General features: G+C 31.7%; 2 protein-coding genes across 3 annotated transcripts in view; one reads left to right on the top strand and one right to left on the bottom strand.

Moving 5' to 3' along the window:
* Positions 1–15,931, top strand: part of LOC145286080 (lysosomal alpha-glucosidase-like) — a 141,848-nt gene extending 125,917 nt beyond the window's left edge. For both annotated transcript variants that reach the window (XM_080134751.1, XM_080134750.1), the window contains exons 15-20: positions 1,873–1,957; positions 6,992–7,182; positions 7,659–7,747; positions 10,130–10,179; positions 12,272–12,421; positions 14,020–15,931. In XM_080134751.1, the coding sequence (XP_079990877.1) occupies positions 1,873–1,957; positions 6,992–7,182; positions 7,659–7,747; positions 10,130–10,179; positions 12,272–12,421; positions 14,020–14,100 (646 nt within the window). In that variant the 3' untranslated portion in view covers positions 14,101–15,931. The remainder of the gene's footprint in view (positions 1–1,872; positions 1,958–6,991; positions 7,183–7,658; positions 7,748–10,129; positions 10,180–12,271; positions 12,422–14,019) is intronic.
* Positions 15,932–17,481: 1,550 nt separating this feature from the next.
* Positions 17,482–25,624, bottom strand: part of LOC145286078 (transient receptor potential cation channel subfamily V member 6-like) — a 103,678-nt gene continuing 95,535 nt past the window's right edge. Inside the window, exons 13-15 of the mRNA XM_080134748.1 lie at positions 24,159–24,275; positions 22,232–22,357; positions 17,482–19,536 (exon numbers count right to left, since the gene is read on the bottom strand). Coding sequence (XP_079990874.1) covers positions 19,492–19,536; positions 22,232–22,357; positions 24,159–24,275 — 288 coding nt within the window. The 3' untranslated portion in view covers positions 17,482–19,491. The remainder of the gene's footprint in view (positions 19,537–22,231; positions 22,358–24,158; positions 24,276–25,624) is intronic.

Below are 25,624 nucleotides of genomic sequence, written 5' to 3'. Positions count from 1 at the left end.
TCTTCTTTTCAGTTAACGAAAAAAAAAACATTAAGAAATTTACGTGTGGGGTTTGAACCTACAAACCATGTTATGCAAAAAAACAAAAAACAAAAATAAACATGTACATTTCAGGTCTTATAAAATTTTTTGCAGTTAATGAAAATAAAATATTAAGAAATTTACGTGTGGAGTTTGAAACTACAGACCACGTCATGCAAAAAAAAAAAACAAAAAAAAAACACACGCTATCAGCTCACCTACAGTAGAATTTTCACGACCCATTGTTCTATCATTGCTGCTAAGCGACAACATGGAAAAATGGCTTTACCGATGATAGATAAATTAAAATAACGGTTATTCTGAAACAAAACTTAACTAATATCACTCCCAGACTTATACACTAAAGTTCTGTAAATTTTAAAGAAAATCTGTTCAGCGGTTTCCGAGGCTATAAGAAACAAACTCTCACACAGACAGACAAAGTTGCATTTATAATTGTAGAAATACATATATTTTTTCCATAAGTTTTGGTTTTGGTTTCGATTCAAGCTAATACACCCAAGTCATACTGATATATTTTTTTTATTTTTGAAATCGCAACTTTATAATATACAAAAATCCATAGAACATTAACTCTATAATAATATATACGAAATCTGCAAGAATTAAAATATCATATTTAAGCATACTTTACGACCGGGTTATACAGGGTGTTCCTGCTAGCTTAGATAAATACTTTTGCAGTTTTAACAAAAGAGCTACAATAATATTATTTACGCTGAACATCTACAGAATTCCAACATCAATATATTACATATGAATAGGTTCCCTGTGGAATTTCCACAGGTCCCGTTGGGTTTATATAATTAAAATTATCCTTATATTCAGACACTTTTGTATTCGAATTTTAATGTGTATTTAGTTATATACTTGTTTTGTTTTTATGGCATATCAACCCTTTTTCGAGTTATCTAATGCCAAACCCATTAATTTGGAAAATGTTTTCATACTTCAAGTTGTTTATAGCTTTAAATATTCATGATGTTTTTTTGGTATAGAAAAATTATTGTTTTTGCTTTTGACTTTACTGAACATTATTGAATTTTGCAAAGGAAAAGGGGGAAAAAACAATAACATCAAGGCTCGATGTATTTTAGGTCAGAAAATTAGTATCTTCAGCATCCGACATTTATTATTATTGTTTAGTTCTTTTTTTCACTGTTCTTAACTTTTAGCAACCTACACCCAATGGTGTAGGTCACTTAAATAAATACATATAATTTGTTATTTATAAAAAAATAGAAATGCCTTATATTTTGCAATCCTTTTATTATAGATTATTATAGAGATAGTCTGACAGTTTACATGAAGATTAGGTCCTATAATAGAACGTAGAAGTGTGGTCTTATTTAAACGCCAAAAGAACGCTTTTCTATATTTGAATTTCTAAATTGTCACTTTTTACATATTAAAGTGAAACCGACAAGCAAAATTTGTTACCAATTTTCTCACTAATTAATTTCTTGTACCTTTTTTCTTTTCCAAATCTATGCATCAGCAATACACTAACTATATTCTTTATTGTTGTGTCTGTATCAATAACAACACGGACGCATAAAGTAAAGGTAAAACAAATATATTAAGACGAAAACATAATACATATTTACAAAGGTGCAGTTGTACTGCAGTTGGAAGATTGTCTGGCAGAGGGCGTGTTAAAGTCTTTCATGGAGCAACCGGCATATGCGTCTTGCCTATCCGGCGTTCGAACACAGCTCCCCGGTCTTGCTGCCTTGATACCTTTATCTATACCTTGTTCACCCACGTATGCTAATTAGTGGGCGTCTCCACAACATTTATATACGTTCTTATTTTTATATTTTTATCTAGATTTCCACTTGACCAAAATACTCATGCTCTGGACACGCAGTTTCTTTGGGGCCCAGCTTTGATGTTTTCACCAGTTTTGGAACCAGTAAGTTTTATTGTTATTTATTTATTTATTTTTTTTACAAAACAAGTCACCACTTATCAAGGCCTGGAGTCCACTCGAGGATAAGGGTAATGAGTGTACAGTGTATCGTAGTAATCATTAGTAGTGGAAATTTGGTAAATTGGATTATTTAAGGGGAACAAGAATTTGTTTACTTTGAAGACATCCAAATTGTAGTCAGCTGGAAAGCAGGCAAATGGAACAGAATCCCACAGGCGTGCAGTTCTAAGAAAGAAGCTTTGTTCATGGAATCCACATTTAAGTTTAGGCACAGATAAAGAGTTAGGGAAATTATTGATGATGGTTTCAGCTAGACAAGTGTTTTTCATGAAAGTTTGGCGAGAAGGGACCATAGATTGGAGCTCAGACGAGCACTTGCCATGAAAATTTATTGTTATTTATTCAATTTTTGTTATATTTTTTTTACAAATTTCTTTGTTAAGAAGAATTTTTAAACTGTGCACTGTGAACTTCAATATTTTTGTTTTTATTAATTAAAAAAAATAATACATTTTTTTTTTCAGTATTTTTGTCATATTTAAAAAAAAAAAACTATTATTTAAAATATATTATTTCGATTATTCATTAAATTTTGAACAGAACTCCTTATTTAATCCATGAGAGTCGACTGCCCTTGTTTCATTAGCCATGACCAGGTAGAAATCTTAAATAATTCTTAATTGTATTCGTATTTGTCTATACTGAGGATTGAACCTTCAACTTCCAGAAGACGGTTACTTAGAACTGATTATTACTTAAAACTTTATCCATTGTTATTACTTCGATTGAAACGTTGCAATAATAATATCAAAGATGCCACCCATAGTATGAATAATCCAAAAATTATGAATCCTTATCTAAAAAATTTTGATATCATTTGATGTGTTTTAAAGAAAATAACAAATGTGAGGTGATATCCAACTTATTAGGCTTAGCGTTCTATGTATTCTATTGCTATGCAACATTTTGAATGACTTTGCAATTTTTACAATAACTGTGATGCAGGTAACATACAGTTTTACGTTGCCATTCATTTCTTTGTCAGGATTCATGTCATCATTTCAATGCCTTTTCAAATCTTCTTGATGAGTTAGCATAAGAACAATTAAGAGAAGATATGGTTTCTGAAATAAAGGTTTGTTAAGAAAAAAATTCACAAATAAAATTTATACTTAATGCAATTAATTAACTACGAGAGAGACATAAGTCTAACCTATTATCTATTTGAGGATCAGCATCAGATAGCAAGACAGATATCAGCACCCATGGCTACATCCAAAACTCAGCAGTTATCTTGTTCGTAAAAACTGTCCCACACAAACAACTGGTCACATCAAAATGCAAAACTGGTCTCCTCAAAATCTAACCATTGTTCATCATGACTTTATATCTGTGAGATTTCATCTACATTGTGCACTCTCTGACTTCACCAATCAATTTTCTCCATGTTATAGGTTATTTTGAAATACAAAGGTCATTCCAAAAGTAAAGCCTCCTAGTTTTTTAACTCAAAAAGTTGAAGAGCTACAAAGACAGGAGTAGTACCATTAAAACAAGTGACTTTTTTTTTGCCCCAGAATTTATTTTTCTACATAGTCACCCCATTCTTAATGCACTTTTGCCATGAATTCAATGATATATCTCTGCTTTTGACAACCGTTCATGAGAGGGGTTGCTTTCTCTGTCTCACTCTGTCAATATCTGCAACAGAGAGATTACACTTTCAAATCATGAATGCATAAGTTCAGTCGTCATAACAATACAATTTGAAATCCCCTCTGATCCATTTGGGCAGAATAAAAACTTTCTTGGATTCATACATGTGCTCATATCCATTCACCTACACAAAAATATATACTAGTTATCTTATGCCCACCATTATTCAATAACAGAACCATGGAGATGACGATGGTTCAACAGTTAACAACACGGACTGACAGCTGGGATGTGCCAAATTTGAATCCAATTTGTTACACAAAAACACTTTCACTTAGGAATTTTGGCAATCTTCACATTACCCCTCCCGTAAATATCCAATATCCTTCTAGAAAGAATTCTTAATAGAAAGAATGAATGTCAACAAATCTTCCTCCGAAAAAAAAACACAAGAAAAAAAAAAAAAAAACTTTACATAAAGCTTGACAAATCTTCTAACATTCAAAATGCTTTTTACATTCTTAGCAGATATTCTTTATGGTAAAAACACACACACACACGCACGCACACACACGCGCGCACACACACACACACACACACACACACACACACACACACACACACACACACACACACACACACACACACACACACACACACACACACACACACACACACCTCCCTTGCAATTAGTCAAGTTTAAAAGTATTCAGGTCAATCAGTTACAAATAAAATGCCAGAAAATGTTTTAAAATAAACAAAGCATCCATGTTGATTACCACTGAATAATCAATCAAAAATAGTTTCTTTTATATTTAGTCTAAGAACCTTCCCATGCCATGTCAAGATGGTGTGTGTTTAGGGACACAAATCACAAGAAAAATGGCCAAGGAATAGATTTTTAGAACAAATCTGAATTTTCTTATATATCCACTTCTTCTTCTTCTTCTTCTTCTTCTTCTTCTTCTTCTTCTTCTTCTTATTATTATTATTATTATTATTACTACTACTACTACTACTACTACTGGTATTGTTATTATTATTACTGGTATTGTTAATTATGAAGTTTTCATACAGGCTATCATCAAAGAATTCTCTTTGAGAACAAATTGTGGTGTTCCCTGGACTCTGCGTGACAACAAGTCTCCGCAGATTTGCAGACTTTCCACCTCTTTTGATAACATTTACAAATTAATTTGCGTTATCACAACAAACGTTTACCATTGATTTTTCTTTGGTAGCAGCCATTGGTCTTCACTGGAATTTGAGTGACAGTAAGCCTCCCCAAGGTCCCAGTCTTCTTGACACTCATCTAGTGGAGGTCTGGTTAGTACTTTCTCTACTCAGTCTTTCCATCCGTCTTGACCCTTCGACCATTTAGTGTGGTGACAGTCCTGCTGACGCCAGTTTTTTTTTTGGAGGGGGGGGATGGTGGGAGAAGTAGGGAGGGAGAAGAGAAAGAAAAAAGGAAAGGGGGAAAGAGATGAAGAGGGAATAGGCAATTGTACCAGTTCTCTTGGTTGCATCTTTTTGTTTCACTTTTGTTGCAGTTTATGTATGCCAGATTAGAATTTGTCACTCATGTGGATTAGTTTCTTGGTGATGCCAATCTTTCTGTGTTCTGACTTAAGTATTTTTTCAAATCTTTTTTGTCTTCTACACTTATCAGTTCTCTTCCTCCTTTGCTCATTTTCACATAGAGTCGGCCAGTATTGTCTTTTGGGTGTAATGCATTGTGCATTGTCATTAATTTCCTTGTCCTCTGATCAAGGTGTCTAAGTTTTTCTTTACTTCGTTCTATGACTGGCGCAGAGTAGTTTATTAGCGATACTGTTCAGGTATTTACCCCTTGAATTAAATTTCTATTGTATAGCTTTGCTTCTAACAGTTTCCTGGTTCTTCTCAGTTGCTCTTTTCTAATTTTAGCTTTCATTTCTGTAGATTTAATGGTATCTGCTTCCAACACCCCTAGATATTTGTAAGTGTTCACTGAGCGCTCTATATCTTCCCTTGGTTGGGAAGTTCCATATCTTTTGATGTCTCTAGTTTTCCCTTTTTCATCTCTAGCAATGGACATTTTTCCATTCCAAATTTCATTCCAATTTCCTGGCTGAATATTCTGATTTTGTTTATCAATTTTTCCAGTTCCTTTTTGCTTTTAGTAAACAAGTAGTTTCAGGTCATCCATATACATGAGGTCGTTTAATCTTTGTTCTGTGCCTGTAAATTTGTACCTAGCATTACATTTAGTCAATATGTAGTTTAATGGTATCATGACTATGATAAACAGTAATGGTGATAGTGAGTATCCTTGGAAGATGCCTTTCTATATTTTTATCTCAGTCAGGTGTTGTCCTCCAGCTGTCAGTCCCAGTCTCCATGTTTTCATTGCTTTCTTAATAATATTAATAATATTGTCAGATATCTTGTACATTCTTAGGCATTAAATTATCCATGCTTGTGAAATTCTGTCTTAGGCTTTTTTGTAATCAATCCATGCCATGACTATATTCTTTTTTCCGCTTTTTACCTCTCTCAAGATTTTTTTTGATCTCTGTCTAATAAATCGTGTATCCCTCTTTTTCCTTTATGGAATTCCTTTTGTTCCTTGGGAAGTAGCCCGCAAGCATTAAAGGAGTAGTAGATCTGTTCACTAAGTTGTACTGTTAAAATTTTCCACATTATTATTATTATTTACTCACTAGGAGTAGTCACACAGGCCATCGTCAAAGATTTCTCTTTGAGAACAACTTGTGGCATTCTCTGGAGTTTGAGTAACAAAAGTCCCCCAGATATCATCATCACCACCACCACCACCACCATCATCATCATCTTTTTTTTTTTTAATAACTGGATTTATTGTCATATTTAATCAATAGATTCTTAACCCCTTGTTGGGTGTTAATGATTTAAACATAGAACAAACATATTTAATTTTTATATATATTAAAAAGTAAAACACACTGCTAGGAAAGATATGAACTCATCTCCTTCCCAGCTATGAATAAAATAGCAACTTGTATTCAAGTAATTGTATATAATGAATTGTTTATCATAAGTATATTTCAGCACTAAATAATTCTATAAGGTTGGTATGCCATAAAATCAAACAAACAAAACTAAACATAAAAACATTTCAGTTAAATAAGTGATTATATAAAATAATTACATTAAGTGATTATATTTAATGTGATCATATTAAATGATTGTATTAAATAAGTGATCATATTAAATGATTGCATTAAGTAAGTGATTATATTAAATGATTGTATTAAATAAGTGATTATATTAAAATATGTCTGACTTCATTTATAAAACAAAAAATACAAACTGCCAATTTTTTTTTTTTTTTTTTTTAAGAATCAACAATTTGTTGTGGCATACTTTCCATGGGATTTATGGTATGACTTCTATACAGGTAAAACCATACCATTTACAAAGATGTCTGGTTCTTTTGTTGTTCTTGAAACACCCCTTGATGTCATAAATATCCATCTTCGGTCAGGCTATATTCTTCCTCTTCAACATCCTGCATTGACAACATCTCACAGGTAAAAAAAAAAACACTTGAAGACACTTCCTTTGATAAAATAAATAATATAAACGCTAATATCTATATGAATAAATTATAAATTATCCAAATATTTATTTACAAATTCTTGTCAACATCAAAATAATATTATTCTTATTTGCATGTTATCTTAATTTATTGTCTTAATTATGGTTTAAGCTGTTGTACTTACTGGCCTTCTTCAACTTCTTTAATTAGGGATTTAAAACTGAACCATTTATTTAATCCACTCGACACTTGACAATTTTCATACTGCATTTCATCCCAATAGAGAGTTCAGTTTGAAAAACACAGAAAAGTTTCTGACTATGCAAAAAAGGAAGCTGAAGAAGGCCGGAGAATGTTCAACAAAGATAAAAACAACAGTTAAAAACATATAAATAATGTAATTAACAATAATAACTCATTTCAGAATGGAATATTCTTTCGCTATTGGTTCATTTTTTCCATATTCAGCCGTAAAAATCCATTCACTCTGCTCGTAGCTCTCAATATCAAAGGTGAGGCCAGGGGAGAGATTTATTGGGATGATGGTGAATCATTAGGTAAGTAGTTTGATTTACTTACATCAAATGTTTCTACTGCTTTTAAATAGACTATGAATGTAATGTCTGTTTATTATTTTTAAAGTTGAAAATATAAATTATTTTCCGATTATTTACATCACAGTAAATAAATATTATCATTATTCATTTAACATAGTAACATTTTATTATTTATACAAATATTCAATTAGTACATATTTTTATTATTTATACAAATATTCAATTAGTACATATTTTTTATTATTTATACAAATATTCAATTAGTACATATTTTTTATTATTTATACAAATATTCAATTAGTACATATTTTTTATTATTTATACAAATATTCAATTAGTACATATTTTTTATTATTTATACAAATATTCAATTAGTACATATTTCGATTCAATAAAATGTTTTGACTGAGTTTTTTTATTTATTTATTTTTTTTTTTTTTGTTTGTGCAGAAAGAAAATCGAAATGATAATTGTTGGTTGACAGTCAGTCCAGAAAATATTTTCTAAGCAAAGTTTCTGTTGTCTCTGAATTCAAACTACTTAAAATTTAGAAATAGAGGTTGGAGTGACCCCCCCCCTCCCTTCCATAGATTTAAGAATATCATCATCTGAGGAACTTAAATGCAATGCATTATAGAAATGACTGGACTGAAAAACATGAACCAATTGAGGATTAAAACTGACCGTTCAAAGTCTGCTCTAACTAAATGTGGATATGTATGTGGTTCAAACGCAAGTAATGTGGAAATACCGTTGAAATCATTGATCATATCTGTATCTGCTCTAAACCCATTCAAACCCCAGATCTTATGCTACATAACAGCACAGCTAGAACTTGCATACACGTTTGAATAAACATAATCTGAAAATATAATCTTTCTAAGGCAAGAAAAATCCATTTTGTTGTTGTTGTTGTTGTTCTTCTTCTTCTTCTTCTTAGTAGTAGTAGTAGTAGTAGTAGTTTTTATGGTAGTTTCATGGAAAATTAGGTGGAAATTATGTCACTAGTTTTTAATCTATAAGTGTTATTATTTTCAGTACTAGTTGACTTTCTGTGGTTTGATGTGCATTAATCTTCATATGAATGAATTATCTGCATTAAAAAAAAGTTTTTTTTTTTAAAAAAAGACCGAATTAGAGAGGACAGGAGGCTGAGTGTTTAGCACTGAATAGGTGAATTTAAGAAGTCGTGCGAATGCTATCAATCCTTTTTTATTATTTAATCTTTCAGAATACACTTCCTTCTTATGACATATGCAATTCTGTCTAATATCTTTAAAATCTATAAGTGGCCATTGTTCTTAGCTTAAGTTATCAGAAGTTTGTGATTTATAAATTTTCTAACTGACAGAAAAAATGATCAATGTAATAGAGACCCTTTAAGTGCAAACAGTTATTTTTCAAAGGGGGAAAAATCTTTGTATTTGTAGAGTGTATTTGAAAACGTAATAAAAATTGTTGTTTTTTTTTATTTGAGCAAGAGAGATAGTAATTTTATTATATGGGAATTTCTAGTTTTAGTTTTAATTGAAATGAATCGCAATGTAAAGTATTTCTCAACATCTTCAAATGACCATTTCCTTTAATCAGTACAATATTCTTTGTCTGGTCAGTTATTTCAACGATTTCACGATTGTAGAAGGAAAGTCAATTTCCAAAGAAATAATGACAAAATACAAAATCTTTTATCTACATCTTATATTTTCGCCTTGTTCTTGTTTTTATTTTTTTAATTCTTTTGGTTAGTGTTGAGATCCTGCCCTTGAGTTGACTTGCTATGTCATTCAGCTCCCCTACTTTTGTCCCCTATTTTACGCTGAACATGGAGATGATGTTCATCAACCATTCCTGCACTGCAGGGACGACAAGGAGTTTTTATCTGAGACAATTTCTTTTTGTAAAGGATGAGCTCTGTGTTAGCTTTGAAAGAAACTGGAAAAGAGAGAGAAAGAGGAGGAAAGAACTAGTGTATTTGGATTTTTATATAATGTATGAAATATTCAATCATAAAGAGGTGAATATTTCTACACCGGGTTAGCTGAAAAAACATTGATTGTTGTCTATGTATTATAAAATCGATATACCAATATAAAGTCTTGTCTATTATAAAGTCAATACTTTAAAACAACATTTACTGTTACTGTTGCTTCTATAATATAAACAAATTCCTTGAAGAATTCAGTGAATTAAAACTTTTTATGAAAAAATATACTTAAATATTCTGAAAGCTAACATAAGATTATTGAAACTCAAATAAAGTTTTTTTTCTATGTATTTGTATAAAGAAATAAAAGGTTTGTTTAAAAATACTAAAACATTTGCTTCAATTTGATTATAGAATTTTCCAATTAAAAAGCAAAATATTTTGTTGTTTCTTTACAGATTCAGTGACAAAAAATAAAAATAATTTAATATCATTTTATGCTGAAAAGGTCAGTCAGGTTTTCATACTTTTATTTTGTAACAATGTATCATTTGTTATTGTTGTACAATGTTATTGACTCTATAATAGCATACATTGCTATAAGTTATTTAACAAATTATGTAGTTTTTTTGTTTTTTTTACAAGGTGGTCACCACTTATCAAGGCCCGGAAGCCATTCGGGGGTAAGGGTTATTATGTGTACAGTACGTTAGTGTTGAGATTTGATAAAGTGTCTTACTTAAGGGGGCGGTTCATCAGGAATTTGTTTATGTTGGACTTGAAAACATCCAGGTTGTAGTCAGGTGGGAAACAGGCAAACAAAACAAAGTTCTACAGGCGTGCACTTTTAAGAAAGAAGCTTTGTTCATGGAATCTACGTTTTGGTTTTGGCACAGATAAAGAGTGGGGAAATTTTTTGACAGTGTTTATCATGATTAATATATAATACAGCTTATATAAAATCAAAGTTTGCAATAAAAATATCAGGTCTTCCTCATCACAAGGAGTTAGTATTAGGAGAAAATGTGAAAAATAAGATTTGGTTGTATATAAATAAGATCTAATAAGGGTGCAGCGTCTGTAGGGATGATAGTGGTGGGGTAGGGATATACAAAATGGCAATGTAAGTGTACATTTTCTTACCACATAAAAATTCTAGTCAAGTTAAAAGCATTTTTATAACTGAATAACCCCAATTAAATCTGAAATCCCTTTTAGCATAGATATGTCAAATTCACATTCCCCTACTGATTGAACCTATACACATTAGTATGTTTATGATTTAGGGCGGCCATCACACACTGCATATGAATACTATTCTTTCTAATCTTCCATTACCTCTATCTCAATCTTTAACCCCCATCCTTTCCCATTCATTCCTATATCTCAACACAGACTCAAATCTCCACTTCTATTAGGTCTTATTTACATACAACCAAATCTTATTTTTTACAACATTTACAGGAACCTCCTGATATTAACTCCCTGTAATGGGGGAAGACCTGATATTTTCTTTGCAAACTTTGATTTTGTATCAGAGGTCTCTAGTTACTGGTAATTTGCTGACTATCCACTTATTAAGTGTTTCCTTTTCAGATTAAATATGTTTTTAACTCTTTTTCAAAGTGTTTTTTAACATGTTTTATTAACTATTTGCTCTTATATATATATATATATATATATATATATATATATATATATATATATATATATATATATATATATATATATATATATATATATATATGGTAGCTAAATTAATTGAATGTATAAATTTTTACATGTACAAAAGGTTTTCTGTGTGCATTGAGCATACATCTTTCAGCTATGGCCTTATTAGGTTCATCTTCCTCAATCCGTTGTTGAAATTAAATTTGAGAATAATTTTTCAATAAAACTTGCAAAACCAGAAACACTTGACTGGTATAACACAAATTAGCATTGTTTTTTGTTTACTTTGAAAACTCTCTTTCCTTTTTATTATTATTGATTTTTTTTTTACTTTGAACTATTTAGACCTCATACTCGACTTTGTTCAGCAGCTACAAAATTTGACTGTAATGAACCTTTCATGCTGATGTACGATTTCACATCAAGAAAAAGGTTGTTTTACTATTTTGCATCAATTGGGATTACTCAAGTGTGCACATCACATTTTTACATTTTTCTTAATTATTCTGCTTTAAAAACGGTATATTTCTCATTTATGATATACCGATACACACACATACGCACATATACATATAGAGAGAGATATGTAGATAGATAATTACTCACATACACACATAGTCGTACAATTGAAACATACGTATTTATTTCTTTGTAAAAATTAAATAGGAATAATTTGGGATTTATGGAAACAATATTATTTTCAGACTAAGTTAATTTAAAAATACATATTTCATCTATGTTAACAAGAAGTTGCTTCAAGTGGCATTAGGTATCATGCAGAACTCGTTCCTTTTCAACTGATAACATAATTGGAGTGCTCCATTTAGTTTTTACATATTATCATGTCTGTATGCACTAAAACGTTCGCATAATCCTTTTTTAAACCTTTAATTAATTATTGCCTTATTATTTACTTTTTTCTCTTTCAGGATTTTATAAAAAATGAAATAATTCATAAAGGATATTTGCTAGAATCTATGATTCTAACCAATGTAACGGTATTTGGTCTGCTGTCACAACCGAAAGCTGTTCTCTTCAATCAAAAGCCAACAAGTTTCTCTTATAAACATGGAGCAAAGGTAAGTTCAAAATAGTTCTTTAGTTTGTTTTTATTTCTTGAAAATCGACTTTAGTTCACATGAAAAAAATTTCATTGACTAATGTGTTTAGCAGAATAAAGAGCAGCCATGTTTATTTTAACCTTAAATTTCATCCACACAAAAATTCCTATCTTCTATGTATGGAAGAACAAGTGAAACACTTATTTTTACTCAAAAGATTTTTTTTGCTGTTGTTCAGATTTATACATCTAATTCTGAGGCTCATGACAATGCACAGTGACACATGCTCAGCACAACCTTTTATTTTCATTGTTTTTATAAATAAAAGTAAATTTGCATTCGATCAATCTGATTCTGTTTTTGGCAATGAATTTTAATGGACTTATAATTGTATTCTTAATATCCTCCACACTGAGGATTGAACCTTCTACCTCCAGAAGGCTGTCACTTAGAACTGATTATGAGTTAGCACTTATATCTGTTATGCCACGAGTCCTTTCAGATAATTCTTATAAGAATTTTAGAAGCCTTAAAGCTATTTCTGTTTTAGATGTGTAGTTTTACAACTTTAAAGGTTCCATTCAAAATTCTGTACAGATTCCTGAGTTCAACATAAAGATTCTGAGTTCTACAATATCAGCTAAAACGAGAACAATAGTCTGAATGATACAAATCAAGACCATTTTTTATTGTTTCAAAAACTCAATATATTCATTATTCTCATATAATTAGATCATCCTTTTGTCCAAGGAGGTGGAGTCTAATATCTCAATCAAATAAAATACATGTTTATTATCCAATGCAAATCAACAAATCATAACAGTGCAATTAAATCATACCTCATGATACTGCTCCTTCTATGACTGAGACACATCATCCCCGATCATCTTTGTGGGCTGCATTTCTTTAGTTTCCTTTAACGTTGCAGTACCTCTCCCCAAAAGGAGGTCTAATGTCTTTCAAATAAAATATGTTTGTAATCATAACAACACAATTAAATCATTCATTGTGTTAACTGCTCTTCTTCTAACTAAGGCACCAGGGATTAAAGTTTCACAACAATCAAAGCAAAGGAGAATATTTTGAATTTGGAGAGAAATCATTTATTAAGTTGACGTCTCTTCTGCTAGAAGTGGAAGGAGACAAACATCTGGAGGGGGAGGCCTTAGTCCCTTAATTTATAATCGATTCTGAAGCCATATTTTTACACATCTATCTGCTCAAAGCGTCCCAACGAACTCTCTACTTCTCTCACTCTCTTTTTGAGTCATGTGACGTCATGTCCGTTTCCAGTACACTGCAGGTTAAAGTAACATATGAATACATATGCTAACATCCTGACACTGTTTCCTGTGTATGTGTTAACGTTATGGTGCAAATTTCAATCATCAGACATGTACAAGTGATTATATCTTTACTATTTAACACTTTCATCTATAAATAAATATAATTGAATCAAAATTTGAAACTTTAGTTGCAATGTATGAACTATTTTATTGTTGATTTCTGAATAGTTTTCCTTTGTGTTTTTCTATCTTTTTCAAACTGATGGATTCGAATCTGAAAATACTTTTATTTTTAAACATTCTTGATTTTTTTTTTTTTTTTTTTTACAGGTTTTATATGTGTCCAAACTGAGAGCCAACCTTCTTCATCCTTTCAAGTTAACATGGTTGTTCACACCAAACAATACTTAACAATAGGTGGAAGGATTCGGCAGATGTTTTTATCATTTTTATGAATACGAAATTTTCATGAACATTTCATGATATGAATCTACAAATGAAATGAATAAAATTTCACTCAACTGATTTCTTAATATAAATATGTAAAAATCTGGTGCCGTGATTAGAAAATCCACGCACTCTGAATAATGACACTAAGTTATTATCAAGATTAAATCATGGATTCACTAAGGCTTAGGATCTTAAAACTCTGGAAAAAAATACAGTTGCTGATTAAATGAGGACTAACTATGACAAAAACCTCAAACTACTTTGAAACGAATTACCAACGATTATGACTCAAACATAGACTGCTTTTTATCATGGACCTTTAACCAAACTGCATTGGAAAGAATAACCTGATATTGGAAATAACTTTGTATTGAACACAAACATGCACCTTACTCTATGGAGTTTCAGTTGAACTACCAACCTCATAATGCTTGCCCTTATATTGGATCGGTCATTTTTGTAGCCAATGAAAAATCGTTCCTTTAGTTTCTTTAGATTCTCAACAAGATAAGCATGCTAATTACAATTATTCTTCTTTACTTTGAGACTTAAAGTTCAAACCTGTGGCTTAGATATTGGTTAAAGTTGAATTTAGACTTTAAAAAATTAACATATATAAATAAAAAACTGTTGTGTCATGGTTATTATACATAAGCTAAAATGGATTTAGAAGGATCATCATCTATTGTAATAAATGAGACATTTTGAACACATTTAAAATATAGACATTAAATAATACACTGACTCATTGCATTTTTCTTTTAATCTGGTTCAAGATTTGAAACCTCCTTTATATTTGTTATTTAGTTATCTAGTTTGGTGAGTTAGTAATATTTTTGTCTATGGAGTACAAGTGCAATAAGATCATCGGAGCACATTCTGTGGAAATACTTATAAAATAAGAACATAGATGCAACTCTACGGCAATGTAAAAGAGGCCAGAGGCAAATTTTTAAATTAATGCTTCAAACAAACTACCTTTTGCTCTTAATAGTTTTTATCTATGTAGTTCAACTGTAAACAAACTGCAATAAACTAATACTAGAGAATGCTATATCAGAAAACTGACCAAACATTTCACAAATGAGATAGAAACACCAAGCATGGAAATAGTATAACATAACTTTTGTTTAATGCATGTTCATACATGTCCATGTAACAACAAAGTCTCAAGTGCACACAGATAGACAGACATACCTTCTCTCAGTTCTTTTATGGCTATCTGCTGGATTCTTCCATCTCCTTCTTGTGTCATGCAGTTTAGTTATCGCTTAGCTGTTGGTTCATACTCGTGGATGCTGGAATAAAGACTTTTCTGATTGGATACCATACAATCAACACAAGAGATGATTTGTTGTAGTTTGAATCGTATGTTTTTTTCCTTTGCATTTAAGACCTCGACATCCGTCCTTTTTCTCAGACACTGATTGATTACATTAGAAGACCGTAACATCCTTTGGGCTTTCTAGATGTAAAAACTAACTCTCTCTTCAACTCTGCTCCAATTTTTTGTTCCTACTCTCATTAACTCTACTCCGACTATCTCCAAGTCGCTGCTCAACATTGCATGTCAGTTTGTCAGTTTATATTTCAGCTTGTTATAAGCGATCAAAAACTAAAGGGGAAATAACTCTAATAAAGGAAGTAAGAGTTATTGCCTTTGTATAGATGAAAAGAAAAAGTTTAGAGAGTTCCAGGTAGAAGGAACAAGATGGCGGGTGCGCTAACACGTGCATATCGTGCTGTAAATATAATTGTGTTTCGACTGTAATAAATAGTATTTAACCTAAAATGATCTTGTTTACTTTTCATTCAAATATTCCATGATTCCGACAACCCATTTCTTCAGACACAACAGATACCATACGATCAACATGATCGTATGATATCAAAGATGACTTCTTGTTGTAGTTTAAATTGTATGTTTTTTTTTCTTTGCATTTAATACCTCGATATCCGTCCTGTTTCTCAGACACTGATTAATTACATTAGAAGACCGTAACATCCTTTGAGCTCTCTTTTCAAATCTGCTCCAACTTTTTTCTTCCTAATCTTTCTTCCCACTCTCTCATTAACTCTCTGCTCCAACTATCTTCAAGTCTTTGCTCAACATCGCATGTCAGTTTGTCACTTATATTTCACTTGTGACCCTGGTTCTCTAAACATTCCTATCTAATCGGTCATGAATCTAATACTGGTGCAATAGCACACTATCAAAATTTGCCTCTTTCAAAAGTAAGCAATTACATCATTCTTTCATGTTCGATCAGGCCATGTTATTGTTGTTATGCATTCCTTATTTGACTTCAGATTCTTAAGCTGCATATATAGTTAGTAAACCTTACTCGCTATCGTTGAACTTAATCTGTAACAATAGTCTAAAAGATACCAGAAATACAAGATCTTCAATAGTAGAAAAATGGAAAAATGAGCCAGCCAACAATGTGCCAAATATTTTTTGAAAAACTATCCTAAGAATATATACATAATGAAGGTTTTGTCTCTAGACTGGCTCAAAAGAGGATTGCTTCACTATGATTAACGGAAGGTGATAATGGTTACCCAAATTCAAAGTCTGATAACCAATACTTTTAAGAAGATAGATGATCTCAACAATGGCAACAAGTGCAGATTCTGCCACACACAAACAGAAAGTGAACTAACATTCAGTTTAAAGATTATACATTGCAACACAAAAGGATGTGTAAACATCTTCGCTGAAACATCTGGTATGTCGAATGCGGATATCTCAGACAAAAGAAAGGACAACATGGCTGCCCCAACGCAATGTTTAAAAAAATCACGATATCGTACTCTCACATGTGGACGAGAGTTGGCGTGCACTTGCATAACATTGAGCCAATAAAAAAAAAAAAGAATGAGCAAGAGGAAAGGTAATGAACTCAACCATTATTAAGTAATTTAATAAAATCATTAAATCTATTTGAGAAAAAATATAATTTAATCAATACGAAAATTCATTTTATATTTTCAACATGGTGATTTCCATTTTATTTTACACTTATACTGATAGAAGATACAAAATGGCCGGCTGCTTCTTGTTTTTTGTTTAATGCTTACTGGTGCATTATGGTCGAATACTTTTGTTTTGAAAAATAAAATTACCAGTTTTGGAACAATGAAAAGTTTTTAGAATATGAACCTATTTCATACAAATTTCAGTGTTCCATTTTGGCAATTTTATTTTTCAAAATAACTATTCGACCATAATGCATCAGTGAGCATTTAAACAAAAACAAGAAACAACCTTTAAAAAGAATAAAAATAGACAATCATTTTTTTTTTTTGTTGATAATATGCAAAATAGAAGAGAAACAGTTGTTAACTTATGCATTTCATTTATTCATAGTTTTCCATAGATGAACAAAAAAAAAGTTAAAAAATGTAATATATACAATACACAGAGAAATGACTAAGAAATGAGTGTTAAACAAAGAATACACTTGTTCCCATTACAATAAGAAAATACACATGTTGAGAAGCAAAAAGAAAGGAGCATTTGTGAGAATGTACTGAATCTGTTAATTGTATTTACAAAGTTTTGATGGAGGCAACACACCACTCGAAGAAAATTCTATGATAATCTCACCGAGTCCTTTGACAAGTGTCTAAGAGTTAGATGATTTGATTTAGAAAAAAATACTCTCATACGTTTTGATTGCTAGGGTTTGAAAAGCTGAGAAATAGGAACAAACGTTTGTACTCTTTGAAAACCAAGTCACAAAATAGAAAGATTCTTCTATTTCATTCTGAACTTACCATGCATGAGTATAACAAGATTGCAAATACTCGCACCTAAAGCGCCCTATATCAAGTATCAAATGAGATAATTTTGGTTCAACATCTCTAACACCAGGATTAACCTTTATTACAATAAAAATTAAAATGAGGACATATTGTTTCCAGCTGAGTTGACCAGTAAAACAAATAAAGATAAATTCTTTCATTTAAAATATTAAAAACTTTAATAAGGATTTTACGCTTTATTTTTACAGTAATTACAAAATCGATATATTGTTTATATTTATTTAAAAAATTCGATCACTAAAAAGTTTATTTTCTTCTTCTAATCATTTAATGTAAATCTTTTCGTTGTTCAGGATCAGACATTTTTTGATAGTTTGCAAGTTCACTCTCCAGTTCTTGTAGTTCAGTGGATCAACTGTCTCCAAATTTCTTGTTTATTCCGTTGCTTCAAAGTTTTCCATGGTTGGTCAGTCTTCCTGTAATTCAAGACATCCATGCTTTTGCACTGGATTATTCAGGAGAATAAATACTTAAAAGCCTTGACTCCTATGATTTGGGAAGCATGCACAGAAACAAAGTGGACAGGCGTTTATACGTTTTGAAAGTTGTGCCAGAAAATGAAAGAATCTCTGAGAAAATTGTTTGATAAAGCTTAATTTTAGAAACAAGATAGAATCAGACATGGTTAATGGCCAAAAAAACGTCTAAAAATTGTCTTTTCGTTTTCTGACATCACATTTTTATGGTAAGAAAAATTGCCATATCATTTACATACATTATTAAACACACAAAGATTTGTCCCAAAATACAAAAATTTATGAAGATAAAAGTTTAGATGAAGGATAGACTTTTCTGTAAAGTGGGCATTTCTACTTGAAAAAGGTTTATTTTTCTAATCTTATACCAACCCATCTGAAATAATGGTTAGTGTAATGGTCCGGGAGATCAGGGTTCAATTCTAAAAAAAAAAAAAAATAGTACTTTATGTTCCCTGGATCAAATGCTCAGTTTTATAAGATGAGGATCAAAGGTAAGTCGAGTAATCTTGAGAAAAAAGTGGCACTCTCCCCTACATTTCGGTACAGTAGCTCATAAAAAGTTAATCCTTGACTATAGTTAACTACTTTACTTTTTATTTATAAAGCCAAATTTTAAAAAATGTTGACATGGCCAAATTAAGAAATATATTGATGTAGCCAATTTAAAAATTATTGATGTGCCTAAATTAAAAAAAAATATATTGACGTGACTAAATTTCCCCCCAAAAAAAGAGAAAAAGAAAAACTGTATTACAAAATACTAAACATTTGTTTAAGGAAACATTTTCATATGTGTAATGAACTTATGCAGTCATTCAATTCTTTTTTTGTTTGTTTCTTTTTCGGTGAATAAAGAAAAATGGCTCCACTTTAACAGTTTTTTAAAGCTGAAATAAGTATTTTCAGAAAAAAAGCATTACAGTGAAATAAAATATGTTCGTATCAATAAAATAGTGGAAGTGATTATAAGACCTACAAAGAGTTTCACTTTTGGAAAGAATTGTGGTGTGAATATATACAAGTGTTTGAATGAAGGTTTTCCCCATCAGTCATCATCATCTTCATCTGAACATTTCACCTGCGTTAATTTCTGCAAAAGAAAATGAATATACAAAAATTTTAGACTTATTAACTTACACATGCAAATATGATGCAAAAGCACATTCCAAAATGCTTTCTATACGTTTATCATTTTGAAAAAATCTAATATTTCATTTTTTGAACCATTTATGATTTCATAAAATATTGCAGTCGATTACAAGAAGTTTAATTTTGTAATACTTTTTTTTTTAATAATTTAATAATTAACGTTTTTTAAAGCCTAGATTATCTTAATTATATTACAATTAAATTCTTTTCAACTCCTACTCCATTTTATCTCAGCATCTGACTTCATCTCAAAGATCATATGTGCACACATGATTTGCTGCTGCATTCGATATTCAACTTTTTACAAATCGTCCAGTGGAGATATTTACACACTCCATTGTGTTGGGTCCTATAGTAGCTGTCCCTCAGCAGAACCTTAAAGTTGGACGCTAGATGGCTCACACTCTCTGCTTCTATGTGGCAGAACCTAGACTTGCTGTCATTGTTTAAAGTGGTCTAAGCAACGACAGCAAATGCAGGTTCTGCCACACGGAACTGAATATCGAATGCAACAACAAATCCTGGGAACATATACCAGAAAGAACAGTTGGAAATAAGTCATACACCATCCACTGACGAAGGCCAGAGGAATAGTTGGCCGAAACGTCGTGAAAAACAACAACTAATAAAGATGAGAATAATAGTCCGAAATAAAAATAAATTAATATATATAATGTTCATCTCAAAAATGAATTCCAATTAAGGAATATATATATACCATCCACTATGTCTATCCGATTCCTATAGCTACGTACCTAGAAAACAGAGCCATAAAACCTGACATAATGATATGGGACAAGAAGGAGAAAGAAGCAACCTTAGTAGAAGTTACCTTGCTAGATAGTTGATGCTGGATTAAAGAGAGCTGAGAGGGAAAAGATAACAAAATACCAAGGAATGACATGAAAAGAAACTGGAATCTTAAGAAGATCTCCATCATTCCAGTTATAGGAGCAATAAAAATTTCAAAAGTTAATTGGCAAATATACTCGATGAACCAAGTACAAGACAGATTTAAACAATTGCATTTAAAGGGACGGTCAGGATCTTAAAGAGATCTCTCGGTTAGAATATCTGCATTTGTGGGTGAATGTTTGGCATCCACCTCCAGTTTGAGCAACCTGATAAGAAAATTAAAAAAGAAAAGAGAACACCCAACATAACATTGATATCCTAAGTGGGATGGTAAGGTGAAGTGATTGATGGTAGAAAATTATGTACATGCTGTGGTATAATAACAACTTGAGATGTGGATATTTGTGTGTGCTGTTTGGTGGTGGGGTTAGTTTGGTAAATGAAGGAGTTTGGATTTGAGATGAATGGACAGTCGTGTTGTGACAAATTATATCAAATCTTGGCTCATCATCATCTGTTGGCAGTTAGGGCCATATATGGAGCCAAATTGTATTAGGTGAGCTTAGATATTGATTAGAGCAGGGAGAAAATTTTGGACAGTGCCAAAATGGAGTTAGCAAAATAAGCGACGAAATGAGAAACAATTAAAAAAGCTGAGAGTGACTGGGAAAAATATTGAACATTTAGGATTTCCGGTTGCAAGTAGATATATTGAGGAGACAGAACAGATGAGCGTCAAGTCGATTTGTTTGAAAAGACAAGTTAGATCAGGTTGAAGGGACACAAAGTTGACTTTGGATACAATAACTTGTTTTGTCAGACAAATTATCTTTGGTGTTAGCTGATATACTGGAACTTAACTCAAAAGGTGGATACTAGCGGCGGGAGCCGAACATGCATACGCTCATTACCAACTCGTCAAATACTTAATGTATGTTAGTTTTTTTTTTTACTTGCTGCAAATACAACTTGTAAACTAGTGCATGCTCCCTCCATGATCACCAATACGAGAAACGACAACACAGCCAGAACGAGAAAATGAAAATGAAGGAGAGAACATAGCATAAACATTGGGAGTTGGTGATCGCCGGGACTAGCATGCTTCTACAATCACATAAGCTGTCATCACATGTCTTCTGTAACCAGTGCCTTAAAAAATTACCTCATATGACGCTTCTTCCATGGTTAAACAATAAGGTTTGTTTGTATTCGTATTTTTTTGTCTAAGGCGATGATTAGTGTTTACTTTTTATAACACTAACATTACAATTGCATCAACGTTCATGTTAGGAATAAATAAAGTAGTTATTTTTAATATTTAACAAAATTCCTGTGTTTGTCATTTCGTAACATAGTGCAGATGTAAATATGTGTAAATGCATGTGAAATCAAAGAAAACTAAAGAAAAGAAAACTATAAAAAAGAGAAAAGAACGATCACTTGAGAGATGTGGAGCACAGAGACGAGATAACATTCGAAATCTCGTGAGAGACGTGGAGTTATTTCCTATTCTTTGCGGCAGAATGTACAACGTGTGTTTGTTCCCAGAATATGTTACAATTTTCTTTGCCCGTTGCCGTATTTTTTTAACACGATCCCCCATACTCGGTCCTCTTCAACAGAAAGAAAGACAAAGAGATAAGCTTATGCCTGATGTGCTTACTCTTGCATTAAACAGTTTTGAATATTTATACGCACGTATGTAAGAATAAAAAGTGATTTTATTGACAATACAATAATAATAATGTTTGTTGTTTTGCTAAAATGGCATGTGAACTTACATCTTTGTGGCACCGAATTGAGAGCACTCTTTTGCCATCAGGCAAAGCCTGTGTGTATTGCCTTTGTTGTTCTATTCTTTCTTGTGTTGCGACACTTTGTTCAATAATCAGCACAATATTGGCCCACTGAAAAGGAGAAGAAAAAGATAAAATTTTAGCACTAAACACTGTCAAGAAATGAATTAAGATTTTTCTCTCTTTCTTGAAATTACAGCAGTTAAATTTTGATGGACTATTTTATTTCTATGTGAACCAATGTTTCTACGTGAAGTGATTGATATGGCATTCAACTGAAACAGTTTCCGTTTGGTCATTTTTCCTGTGTCTTAGTCAATTAGAGTGATGCTGTCAACCAAAGCAGGCATGTAAGAACATTCCTGCTTACCATAGTGACATGGAAGCCATTTTTAACATTTGGCATCAAATTTTTTCTCACCTTTAAAAAACTTTTTTTTTTAAATTGATTTTATCGTATTCGCTTTTATTCCGGTCCTGCCGAAATAAAGGTTTTTGTGGCTAAAACTTATTTCTTATCATAACAAAATCGTCGTCTATTTATTTACAAACATTACCTGGATTTTACCGGATTTCACCACTTCATTATTAAAGATCAAAGTGGATTGAAAAACAGAAAAAACTATCAGTCTCGTGTGAGCCCCTAAGGTTTAAGTAAACCATAATTATAAAAATATAAAAGGATTTATTTGAACTTACAAGTAATACAACGAAATTAAGCATATATCACAGCTTCCTACTATGTGGAGATATAAAAAAAAAACGGATTTACAGAGATGTATAAGAGTACATTAACAAAATTGAGCTGTTTGGGTATTGATATCGATTACATGCCACAGAACTAATCTAGACAAAATAGAAGCAGGACGTTGTTGCTTTGTGAATTAAACTAAAAAGGGGGAAAGAATCGAATAGACTTCTGATCCATAACTTTTATGTGAGTGATCTTGTGACTAAATCAACTAATGGTTGATCCCCCAAATCGTTATGTTATTTCAGACATCGCTTATTGTATAATGAGGGTGGTCGCATCTTCCGTTTTTCTCGACTTCTACTACATTTGAGAGGAAGATGAGCTGCTTACCCTTCCTTGGCCATTTTGGACGATCGACGTCAGGAAATTACGTCAGGATCAGAAGAGAGATAAGGTAATTTTTGCTTCCTTTCTTTCTCTCTTTTTTTTCTGGTAGATCTTGCTCGAGTCAGGGGAAAATTGGTCTCTGCTAAACAACTATGGTTCACTACATTCATCATAAAAGATTTCTTACCCCTATATGGCTTGATGAGTGACATGTTGATGATATCATCTTGATGACGACATTTTGATATCATCTTTGATGCATAGTTATCTTCCATCTTTCTGTTTTAATGGATGACGTCATACTTTAGTAACGACTTCATGCTCCATTATCCCCACTTCTGTTTTAATGAATGACGTCATTTAGTGAGCATGGGAACAAATAAACAAGCTAGATAACAAGATACAAATAGTTGTAGGATTTTAGTGATGAAACGATTCCAATGATTTTCCCGCTTCCGATACAATTACCAACTCTCTTTTAAATTCCCGATTCTGATACAATTACTGATTCCAATTCCAATGACAAAAATACCCGAAAGAACCCAGCTACATCATAAAAGTTATATGAACGCCTTGGCTCCTATCGAAAGAGTTCCTTAAAACATTCGTTTACATTATATAAACATCAGAAAAACTCTACATGGATTAATCTACGTTTCGTCGATGTTAATAGTTTCGTCGGAGTTGTTGAACCGCTGACTAGATGATTAATATAACAAAAACATAGAATAATTCACATAGGGTTTTCTGTTTTATCGTTTATTTTTAATTCAATATATTTAAAGTGAGAAATTAAAATGAAAATTGCCTTTCACATTCATCTGTGCTTACCTGTCTAAACCATTCCATCTGTTGACTAGCCACAAGCTGGTAGGTATTACCCATCATAGCAATTAACATGTTGATTAGTAGAAGGGAGACCAGCACCATGTATGTTGTGAATATAGCCTGAAATGTTAACATGAGGTCAGTGGAATTTAAGTTGGCCGGTTTAACAATAAAGTTGTTGTAATTGTTTACAAAAATGGTTTAAATATTGCAGCATTAATAATAAAAAAAAAACAACGAAAAATGCATGTGAGATGAATTTTGAATGTTTTCAGACCATTCAAAAGAAATTAAAAGCCAAGAAATTTGGATTGAAGAAATACATTGTAAAACATTTTAATGGCGGTAGTGAGAATTTATTATTATTATTATTATTATTATTATTATTATTATTATTATTATTATTTCATAGTAGTCGAAACTTTTGGATATTTTTAGTTGATTTTTTTCTTGAACATTAGATCAATTTCTTTGACATTAGACATTAAGGTAGTATCTCAACATTTTCGCCATTCCTAACAGGCAGGCCTTTTGCAAAATTAGAAAAGAAATTGTCTTGTCAATTTGATTAAGTCATTTATGGTGGTTTTTCGTTATGGTCCCAAATATTCCAATTACAATGGGAATCACTTTGACTTCTTTATATTTCCATGGTTTTGATTTCAGATCTTGATATCTATTTATTTTTTCATGTTCTTTCTTTTGTATTCTGGTATATAAAGGGCTATTAATGATTGAGCAATTTTTCTTGTTTTTGTTTAGAAAAATTATGTCAAGTTTGAAATGTCTAAGAACCTTATCAGTTTGCATGCACATGTCCCAAAGAATTTTGATATTGACGTTTTTCTCTACTAGTTCTGGTTTATGCTTATACCACTTCTCATTGTGGTCTAATTCACAGAGTTTGCAAATATTCCAGTGTAGGACTTTAGCAACTTCATTGTGTCTCCATTTTTATATTAATGTTGAGCTAGCATATGGCACGTCGGTGATTCTGCAGTTTTGTCAACATAGTGTTTGATGGACCAAGTGCGAGTGGCTTTTTCTTGGGCTTCCAGTATCCTCGAATATTTGTAGCCTTTCTCGCTGTCAACATTCTTTATCAGATCTTTTGTTGGAAGTTCAAGGTCATCTGAGTGGATGAGCTTTACTGTTTACGTGAATAGTATATTTAGTGATGCTAAATTCCATCCTTATAAACAATCTGGTCGTATTCATTAGGGTATCAAGCTGGTTCTCACTCCTTCCAAAAAACTTTAAGGTCATCCATGAATAGTAGATGGTTTACTGTAGGAAGTCCTTTTCTAAGATCATATCCTGCTGTCACATTCTGTAAAAGTAGTGTCAACGAGATCAAGCTGATGACAAAAGCAAAAGGGGAAAGAATATTACCAGGAAAATACCAGTCCTAATTTTCACTTTGCCTGATGCAACATTTTCTGAATTAAATTGGTTTCCCAATTCTTCAT

Source organism: Euprymna scolopes, chromosome 10 (assembly GCF_053919585.1).
Source record: "Euprymna scolopes isolate OS-2025 chromosome 10, ASM5391958v1, whole genome shotgun sequence".
In the NCBI taxonomy this organism is placed as follows: Eukaryota; Metazoa; Mollusca; class Cephalopoda; order Sepiida; family Sepiolidae; genus Euprymna; species Euprymna scolopes.
This window is presented reverse-complemented; position numbering and strand designations above follow the sequence as displayed.